This window comes from Zea mays, chromosome 1 (genome assembly GCF_902167145.1).
Source record: "Zea mays cultivar B73 chromosome 1, Zm-B73-REFERENCE-NAM-5.0, whole genome shotgun sequence".
NCBI lineage: Eukaryota > Viridiplantae > Streptophyta > Magnoliopsida > Poales > Poaceae > Zea > Zea mays.
Genome location: NC_050096.1, coordinates 293,917,789 through 293,928,470, shown reverse-complemented (window position 1 = coordinate 293,928,470; position 10,682 = coordinate 293,917,789). Strand labels below are relative to the sequence as shown.

Sequence of the window (10,682 nt, the reverse complement as noted above, 5' to 3'; positions counted from 1 at the left end):
GAAGATACTACCCGAGGCATGTCCGTTCCATCCACAACACTCAGAATGATGATAAGGGGAGTCAGCAGAACAGACCGCAGTGCTCCTCACAGGCTTCAGGGCAACAACAAACTTCCTTCCGTCCACCAGCTCCAAGAGGCAGAGGCGCCAGGGGCTTCGGCGGAAGATTCGGAGATCAGCCAAGGAGACTGTTTTGCTTGTTCTGTGGAGAAGGCAAGGGCCATACCACTAGGACGTGCCATGTTACAATCCAGAAGCAAAAGGAAATAGCCGAAGCTGCATCTCAACAAGCTCAGCCGAAGCAGGTCATGCATACTGCTTCGTATCATCCGCCTTATATCCCACAATACATAGACAACCACCCTGCAGCTTCTGTAGCTTCGGCAAGTCAACCTCAAGCTTCCTGGCAGCAGCTTCCGCCTCCACCTCCATTGCAGCAAGGTCAACAGCCAGAAGGGAGTCAATACGCTCCACATCAGAGGGACTTCAGAGAACAGTCCGAAGCTCGCACAGTCAACAGCACTGTGCCAGAGTCGAAGCACATTTATTGACATATCCTACCTTTGATAGCAGTTTTTCTATTCAGTTTTATTTTTTGAAGCAAAAAACATTGATAGTTTTCATGTAATAATTTCGTTGTTTCCTACGAGGAAAGTTTATTTGCTTCACAGGCTTAAGTTACTGAAGCCCAAAACTTTTTCCGTTACCAAGGAGGACCTTCGGATTAAAAATCCTTTGGAATAACAGAAAGTCGTTCTAAGGAACGCAGAGTAAGTTTATAAAGTCACAAAAAGCCGTTCCAAAGGGAGCGCAGAGTAAGTTTTCTGCTCAGAAGTCGTTCCTAAAGGAATGCAGAGCTTACAGCGAAAAGTCAACGCTGATACCGTCTAAGTAAAAGACGAAGAAGCTCCTAAGGGAGGCTTACAGCGAAAAGTCAACGCTGATACCGTCTAAGTAAAAGACGAAGAAGCTCCTAAGGGAGGCTTACAGCGAAAAGTCAACGCTGATACCGTCTAAGTAAAAGACGAAGAAGCTCCAAAGACGTTCCTAAGGGAATGCAGAGCTCACGAATGTATTTTGTGTGTATCTTCGGAACAAATGTCACATGCATAACATAACATCATCACATCATTTTGCATGGCATAAGCATCATACATCATATTGCATTTGTCAAGAGAAGAGGATACTCTCAACCTTCGAAGGGATGCTTTGAAAAAGTGACATTGAAATTGTATAGCTTCGGAATACAGTTTCGGGGAATATTTTCACGAAACATGGGCGAACCTTATCAGATCAATATCAAAGTTGCATAGCTTCGGAAAATAGCTTCGGAAAATGTTTTCACGAGGCATCGATGTCATTCATCAGAATAATTTTAACGAAGGCTGTCTTCTTCACGACGCATGAAAAGAAGGGAAGGTGTTTTTTCGCCGAAGGCTCAAAAGTGGTATGTATTTAAAGTTTCATGCATCGTAAAGAATTCAATAATGAAAAGAGACTTGTATATTACATTCAAATGTACAAAGTGTTGCATAGATTACACTTTAAATGTTTTTTCCAAATAGCATCTAATCTTCCCTCAATACTGCTTCGGCGGCTTCATTCAGAAGTTGGTCAACAACCTTGTCCAAGATAGTTTCGGCCATTTGTTTAATTTCTTCGTCGACATTTGATCCAGCAGTTTCTGAGGGAAGAGAACATTTCTTCATTACTTTTACAAACCTTGAGCAAAGTTTGGAATAAAAATTACAACACAATAAGAGCGACTAATTGGTACCTAATTGCCTTTCGGGCTCTGTACTCCTTTCGGCAGCTTCTACCACTTTTCTGGCGTCATGAATGCCTTTTTCGCTCCTTTGGATGATCTCTTGCGCCATTCCTCGGCCGCCGTCGTTCCAGATATCAGAAAAAAATTTGCCACCAACCACGCTTGCTTCGGCCGAGGAGTCCTTGACGTCTTCGGAAGATAAGGTAGCTTCGGATTGAGCTAAAAATTTTACATGCCCGCAACCTTTCTTCTCTAAGACAGAGGCAATTCCTCTGGCGCCCGAAAAAGCGCATATGTCGCCACGACTGTTCAGAATCTCTTCGAAGGCCTCTGCTTCGTGGCTAATCCATTCCAGCGGACCTTCGGGATTGCCTCGAGAGAAATTCTCTTCGCTGGAAAAGGCGCCTACGCTGGCGAAGCTGGATTTAATTTTATTCACACATTCTACAGATTTGACATAGCATTTCCCCTGAGATGTGCGAAGCTCCTTAACTCTTGATTCCAATTTGCTGACCATAAAATCACTAAGTTCTCGATTCGTTTCCTCAAGCGCGCGCTCCTCTTTAGCTCTAGCCAGCTGTTTCTGAAGATCTTTAATCTCGCGTTTTTGAGCTTCGGCCTGGGCCTTTGAAGCAGCTTCGTCTTTTTTCACTTTATCTACCAGTGTAAGCAGAATTTTATCTTTTTCCAAAGCTTCGTTTCTCAGTCTGATAACTTCGGAGCATAAATTATTAAACACAATTTCATAGCTTTCATCTTCGGCGCTCTTTTGGGCTCTTAGTGCGTTGCTTAGGATCAGGCCCTATACGAAAAAGAATTCATATAAGAAAAAAGGAATGAGTTGCGTAAAAATAAGGGGGTTTTTCAAGTGTTTAATTCCTATACCTTCAGGCTGTTGTACGCAAGACTGTCTGCGAGATCTTCTTTCGTCATGGCGCTTAATCCAGATTCAAGCTTCGGGAAACCAATACTTCTGGCCATTTCTCGGCAGACAGATAGCTCTTTGTTGTCAGGCAGGCAGTATAAGAAGTCATCTTCATTCGTTCCATTGAATATTACTGCCCCCTTCGGATATTTTAGTTCCTTTGCATAATGGATGGCTTCATGAGTTTCTTCTTCAGATAGCTTCTTCCCCGAAGCATGTCGTATCATGTAATCACGCATACTGGCAGGTGCTTCGGGGATGGCGGTGTCAGTTTCTTCAACTAATACTGGTTCTGGAATTTTTATTGCTTCGGCTTCAAAAGGTTGCTCCTTGTAGGGCTCTGAAGGCCCAGCTTCAGCTTCAGCTTGTTGAGCCGAAGCTTCAGTAGAAGCTTCAGCAACTTCAACACTCTTTTTTGGAATTGTGCTTGAAGACTTAATTGTCTCCAAGACGTCTAGTACATTTACCATTCTTTTCCTTTTTGGGGTCACTGATGGCCCCTTTTGGTTTTTTGCTGTTTCAATATTTACTGCAGGACTCAAAACTTCTAATGTTTTTTCTTTAGTCGGTTTTTTCGCTTCTTCCATTTTTTCTGTGGATGGCGCTTCGGCCATCTCTGCAGTTTCTGGCAGCAAGGTTGGCTGTTCAGCTTCGGTGGCCGAAGAAGCTTCTCCGGTAAACTCAGGCACCGAAGCTGGTTCAATATAGCGTGGCCGGTGTGTGAGGACTTTTATCCTCTTTCTCTTTGATTCTGGCTCGCTAGGAGCAGTTGCAGCTTCCTCTTCTGCAGAGGTTGTGTTCTTTCTTTTCTGCCCTCGAGTGGGATAACGATAGTCAGGGTAAAAGAACCCAATTGCATCAAACACCCGATTGAGTCTCTTCTTTTTACGGCCTCCGAAGGCTGCTGATAACGCAGTGTTCTCAGCCTTCGAATATGCGCCAAGAAGTTCGTCACTTAATATTTCAATGCTTTTCAACCAGTCGTCGTCAGGTTCGACAAATTTGTCCCCATATTTGAATGTGTATTTTAATCTGACTAGTCCGCCTTCGTCGGACTCTTTGATGGTTTTCTTCGGCATTTCCCACTTTTCTGCAAGTGGCCATACCCTGAAGGCAATATGTTCTTGGACCAAGTCCCTTGTCCCAATAAACGAGCAGACTACTCCGAAGGCCCTTTGGCATTCTTCGGCAGCTTCGTCCATTTCAACCTTCGGCCTTCGAAGACCGAAGCGTTGCCAGATTGGTCGCATAATGATATTCTTCACATTCTCTTGATCTGATAGGTCATTCTTCACATAAAACCATTCCGTCATCCAGGCTCCGGGCCACCTCTTCCGAAAGGTCGGCACAAGGCAGCTTGACCCGGAGCGCGCGCCGAAGCTGTAGCACCCAAAGTTGTTGTGATATTGCTCCTTTCCCCAGGGCTTCGTCTCGTATAATAACTCATGAATGTTACAGAAGCTTTTAGCGTTTGGATCCAAACCTTGGCTCCTTGCAGCCCAGACAAATATCCCCATTCTTATAATGGCTTCAGGAGTAATTTGATGCAAGAAGATTTGAAATGTTTTCAGTACCTCAATAACGAAGTTGCTTAAGGGAAATCGAAGCCCAGCTTTGAGAAAGCTTCGGAAGATTACGACCTCATCTTCTTCGGGGGTGGGGGTAGTCTTTTCTCCAGCGTCAGCCCTCACAATAGTTATATCTCGAAAGTATCGCCCCCTCATATTATCAATATGGCTCTGTTTGATGGCGGTTTTCCCAAAAACCGCGTGACTTGGTCGCCGCGGTCGATCTTCGGCCTCTTCCCCGCCACTTTCTACATCAAAACTGTCGCTGTCATCAGTGTCTTCGGACAGACCTTCAAGAATTTCCTTGGTGATCTTCTCTGTATTGGTCTCCGCCATCGCCATAATGAACCCCAAGTTCTTTTCTTCCTCAAGACTCAGCTTCGTCTCAGCAGCGATCTTCTTACCTTCAGGCATCTTCGGAAGCGCTCAAAAACTGTTTCTAAGTCCGAAGCTTAAAAATCAAAAAGATCAGCAAATCTTAGTGCACAAGAGCTAAAAATTTTAGTGGGCCGAAGCAGAAGGCAAGTGTGCGTACCAAATCAGTTCGCGATGTGATCTTATTTATACGCCTAGGGCGTTGAAAATTGAAAGGCCCCGCTTGTCAGTAGATGTTGCTATTCTAGCAAAGGGAAGGTGTTTTTTCGGACCTTCGGCTCAAGGCCTTCGTCCATATCGCAATCTGAATTTATTATTTACAAATTAATATTGCGAGGGGCTACTGTTGGGGGCCTTCGTCCTCCGAAGGTCCTCAAAAACATGATTTGACAATGTTTTCCGAGTGGATTATGTGAACAGGTATTTTCGGATCCAGAATTATGAATATGGAGCACGGCCAGGACGAAGCCTGAACCAGACGAAGGTCGAGTGTAGCCGAAGCTGTGCGCAGGGAAGCTTCGGCGCGATGGCAGAAGGGGGAACCGACTTAAAGATGAAAAGACTTCGGGGGCCTCGATAGATTTCCATAAGCCGTTAACAAATGTAATGGACATGGATGTAATTTTACGTGGGCTGCGTCCCGCGTCTATAAATAGATGAACAGTACTCCCGTACTGTTCACGCGGACTTGGCATTGGCTTTTGCGTCACGCTTGTACTTTTTACCTTCTCTCAGGACCAAAGGTACATTTGTAATTTAAAATCATTTCTATTTCTCCATGTTAATAAAATAGAAATGATTTTATGTTGATGTTTATATTTCATGCTTTATATGAATCCTTCGGCATTACTTATTATATTCCCGAAGGTATGTCTATGATGACCTTCGTCCTAAATCATTATTTCCCGAAGGGACATAATGTTTCGAAGGACGAAGGACTTTAATGTGTAACACTTTTTATGTTGCCTTGTTCTTAATTCGAAGCATTTGAGAACAAGTCACCAACAGAAAGAATACAGAGTCTTTTGGAGTTGTTCTTAGTCTCTAATTCTTTACTCATGCGTCTATTTTATGACTGTGAGACGTGAGCACAGCCTATATACGTGCAGTATGACGTTTCGTTCACCGACGATAAATAACCTTGACTAATAAAAGAGGCCTCATTTCAGAATTTGTACAGGGCCTCAAATTTTACCGGCACGGCCCTGCATATGGTCGTGTAAAATACTGTTTGTGTAGATAGAAATGTTCACGAAGTGAAATTTGAAATAGAAGATGAGGTAGAGAATAAGATAGAAAAACTGGTGGAGAACTGGAGATAGCCTAACGATTTGGTAAAAGCCATTAGGGTAGTTGAACAACAACATAATATGGGTAGGCGTCAATGTTTACTGGATGGATGGCGGCTTAGCAGCCCCCTTAGAACAAAGGAACACATAATAATAGTGCACATTTGTACGTTTCCATATTCACAGTTTAACAAGTACAACTACACGACTATACCTGGAACTGTTTTATTAAGGGTAACATGAACAGAACTCATGTTTTGAAGATTAAGAACGTGTTTAGTTTGATGTCAAAGTAGGATAAGACGGGGCGACATGGTCCATTCAATTTTTTTTGGATCACGCCGCCACCAAAAACTACTCAGGAGTTTATCTTGCTCCTACGTGAATCTCATCCAAACATTATAAAAACTATAGTCTTTCCCTCCATCCTTCTCCATAAACATTTAACCAAACACACTCTAAATCGCCTATATGCGAAGATTATAAATGCAATAGAATGGCTAAGATGCGTGCCTATATTATTGCGTCGTATGCAAATTGGTTGTCCATAAATCAAAAGAATATTTTTATATTTACGTGGAAGCTTTCTTTTTTGTATCGGGGTGTTTTGCAGTTAATAAATATCCTGTTTATTTCAAAACAAGAGTATAGTTGTCAACCGTATGCTGTCTCGAAATCAAAACTGAACTCGGACTCTTTTTTTTATAATGTTATTATAATCATTAGAAATTTCTTCCGGTTATGAGTTTGGTAGCATCATTTAATATTTTAAGGGCTAGTTTAGCAACCCTATTTTTTCAATAAATTTTTATTTTATCAAGAGAAATTAGTTCATTTTTCTCTTAAGAAAATGAAAAATCTTTAAGAAAAATAAGATTGCTAAACTGCCCTAAAAGAAATAATTAGTACCATTCATCATTTTAATCAAAAGTAGTCAAATATGAATATCATGATTTATTTCTATATTCAGTGGAAGTAGTAGTATCCAGGATGAAAAAAATTCGAAACGGGTGTGCTGGTCAACCGTCGTGCTCACAGTGACCAGAATTGTTGCTTATACAGTTGCTTGCATCACCTAACACGGCAAGGGCCAGCGTCAGGTTGAAATTCAGAGCACCAATTTTTCAGCAGATTCCCCGAATTAAGTACTATCGATCTCGTAACCACTCGTCCACTCCTGCACCAGTCGAAGAGAAAAAGATGATTTCCCAGTCAGATTAGGAAGCGGCAGATCACCAAAGTTAACTAACCCATCCAACTTCCCAAACGAACCAGTCCTATAAAAACCTCATCAACACAAATCCAAAGAACACAACTCAAGCACACGAATCCAAACAACACGAACCGGCAGTTCAGCTTCCTGTCCGAGACCTCGGGGAGGCCTGCCCTCTCGGCTCTCGCGTTAACGATCGACGCGTGGAGAGAAATGGCGGCGGCAGCAGCAGCAAGAGCAGGAGCGTCGGGCGTGGCGTGGCTCCTGGCGGCCGCCGTGGCGGCGGCGCTGGTGGCCTCGGCGTCGGCGCAGTCCGGGTGCACGACCACGCTGATCAGCCTGTACCCGTGCCTCAACTACATCAGCGGCAACGTGTCGGCGCCGCCGTCCTCGTGCTGCTCGCAGCTCGCCAGCGTCGTGCAGACCAACCCGCAGTGCCTCTGCGCCGCGCTCAGCGGCGACTCCTCGTCCCTCGGCGGTGTCACCGTCGACAAGACGCGCGCGCTCCAGCTCCCCCAGGCGTGCAACGTCAAGACCCCGCCGGCGAGCAAGTGCAACTGTAAGTGCTCCACTCGACAGGACCCCACCGGTGCAGTGCAGAGCTGCTGCTGGTGGTGCCGGCTGCCGAGCGACGTGATTCTTGCATACTCCTACAGTCCTTTTTGTTGAGGCGTGCTAATTGACCGCATTCCTTGCTTTGGCAGCTGCTGGCGGCGGCAGCGCTCCGGGCGCTGCGACGCCGGCCACGCCGTCGGCTGGCGTACCAGCGACCGCAGGTAAGGCGACGAACAACTGTGCTCATCAATCATCATACGGTTCAGCTGTCCACGGCTTCTCTCTTACACGACACGAACCGATGCAGGAACCGGCACTGGATCGAAGGCGACGCCGACGGCCCCGTTCCTGACGTCCGGCGCCGCGTCGACCCGGGGGGCGGTGAGCCTGGTGCTGGCATTTGCGGCTGTTACTGTCTACGGCATCTCGGCCGCGTGACAATCTTGGCTCCTCTAGCTCTGTTGCCCACGGCGTTGGGGATCCAGACATTCGACATTCAGGATTTGTGGTGTCACTGTTCCGCATTGGTTGAGCATTGTCGAGTATAGATAATTGGGCGTCGCATTTGTATTATTGCTTGTATTTGGCTGTCACAATAAAGAACACCGTTTTTTCCTTGTTTGTACAAATCGTTTTAAGAAGATGTCCACTACTCCGTTGTCTGGAAAATCTCCCTCGTGAATGGACATTAACCCCTAAATATGCCCATTTTAAAACCTTTGTTAGTTCCTTGTTAAGCTCAAATACGAAATTGACCAACATATCACTATTTTTAGATGTCTTGACTGTAACTATTTTTTTAGTCAACAACTTTTTTCTCAAAACCGACTTTCTCGGAGTGAAAAATTGAAAGCATGTCTAGATCTACTTTTAGTGGTTTTTGGGTGAAATTATAAATATTACCCGCTTGCCACTGATAAAGTGAAAAAATCTACTTCATTCTTTTCCATCACCAATCGACAGTGGCAGCGTCCGCTCATCAGTTACTCGCACAACCACAACAAATTCCATGACTTTCGGGTTATTTTTTACAACTCACAACCCATATATTTTTTATAGCTCACAGTCTACGACATTTTTTTTGCATTCACAACCCAACCAAACACAATCTAATCAAACAGACTCTGATATTTGGGAGTTCAGGAGGAAACATGTGACGTTGTTCAAGATCGTTGTTAGTTAACCTAGTTAAATAACCCTAGTTATGACGCATGTGGTGTCCTAACATAGTTGTTCTTGAGCACACCACGGTTGTCCATCGGTGGTATATCATCCAACACTCATATATGCAACCCGAAAATGTATTCTATTCTCATAGAGCATCAGCGCTAGTATGTGCAGTTTAAATCTGGTGCATTTTTTGTGAACAATTCAATGATATCGATAATTTTAACTCCTTATTTGTGTGTTAACCTTATAACTCTTATGTCATCTCATCAAACAATATGACTCCTCTTACCTCATCGAGCGATCTAACTCCTTACCGTATGAGTTAACCATCTAACTCCTTACATCATCTCATCGAGTGACCTGACTCCTTACATGTGTTAACCATCTAACTTTTTACCTCGTCGAATGATCTAACTCCTTACCTATGTGCAACAATGTCAACAACACAATGCCAATCTAGATCCTATAACGAAGATGGCTTGTGGGTTAATCATCTAACTCCTTACCTTCTACAATGAAGATGGGGTGTGTGTGTTAACCATCTAACTCCTTGCCTCCTTAATAAAAACCGGTTGTGTGTTAACCATCTAACTCCTCACCTTATTGAGTGATTTAACTCCTTATCTCCTTACCTCTTGTAATAAAAATAGGTTGTGTGTCAACCATCTACCTCCTTATCTCATCGAGTAATTTAATTTCTTAGCTATATTTAACTCCTTAGCTCATGTAATGAAGATGGGTTGTGTGTTAACCATCTAAGGCCATGTTTGAATCTACTAGGGCTAATAGTTAGCATGTTAGTAAGTTGCTAGGCTAATTATTAGTTAACTGACTATTAGTTGAGAGTTGCTTGGAAGCCCTGATTTCCATTTCTTTATTGCCATGTATTTTTAGTGCAACACGAAAATATTTTTTGAAGCCGAAACTAAATTGACTTTGCTAAAAAATAAAGTCACACAAAAAATTTCAAGTCATAAAATAATTTATAAACATAAATATCATATCCAACTTGGTCATCCTCTCGTGTTGAACAAAGCCATTGTAATGATGTCACCGAACCTGTTCATTTCCTTGTTCTTCTTTACCATTTATTGAGACAAATAGATACTTGAAATTGGCATATAGTTCTAATGAGTACCACACATTTCAAAATCTACATATGCTATAACACTTTCTCTAATGAAGTTAAGGAGAGACAACTATATCTTTAGCTAGTTATTAGCTAGGTTGGGCTAACTAATAAATCAATGAAGAGATATAGCCAATTATTAGCTAGGCTATTAACTAGACTGTTTGAAAACCTCTTGCTACTGACATCAAATTATTAGTTTTAGTGAGTCTAACTCCTTACCTCTTAGTTGTATGTTGACCATACTATTAAGTATTAACCATTAACCATACTGTGTGTTAACCATAAATCAGGTCAACAGAATCACACTACCATCCAAATCTTATAATGAAGATAGGTTGTGTTAACCATCTAACAGTTGTGTCAACCATCTAACTCCTTATAGGTTCTGTTAACCATCTAATTACTATGTGTTAACCATAATTCACGTCAACAGAATCGCACTATCGATCCAAATCTTGGTTTCAGCATGATACTATGTGTCGGCGTTTCGGACCCGCGAGGTCCGTCAACCAACCAGTAAATTTGTTGCTGTGTGCCCCTGCCCAGATGGGTTGATGCAAGATGGAACACACGAGAGAAATGAGTCTTATGTTATCCTGCACCGGGGTGCTCGTAGTAGGGGTTACAAGCGTCGCGAGAGAGCGAGGGCGAGAGCGAGAGAGAGAGGCCTCGTTGTCAACGTGTGTC

General features: G+C 43.3%; 1 protein-coding gene across 1 annotated transcript; it reads left to right on the top strand.

The window, feature by feature from the left end:
* The first annotated feature begins 7,234 nt into the window (after nt 1–7,234).
* On the top strand, nt 7,235–8,308 carry LOC100286065 (uncharacterized). Its single transcript, NM_001158953.1, is given in 3 exon segments — nt 7,235–7,697; nt 7,843–7,914; nt 8,001–8,308. Coding segments are annotated over 3 exon segments (549 nt in total). The 5' UTR covers nt 7,235–7,351; the 3' UTR covers nt 8,132–8,308.
* The last annotated feature ends 2,374 nt before the right edge of the window (nt 8,309–10,682 follow it).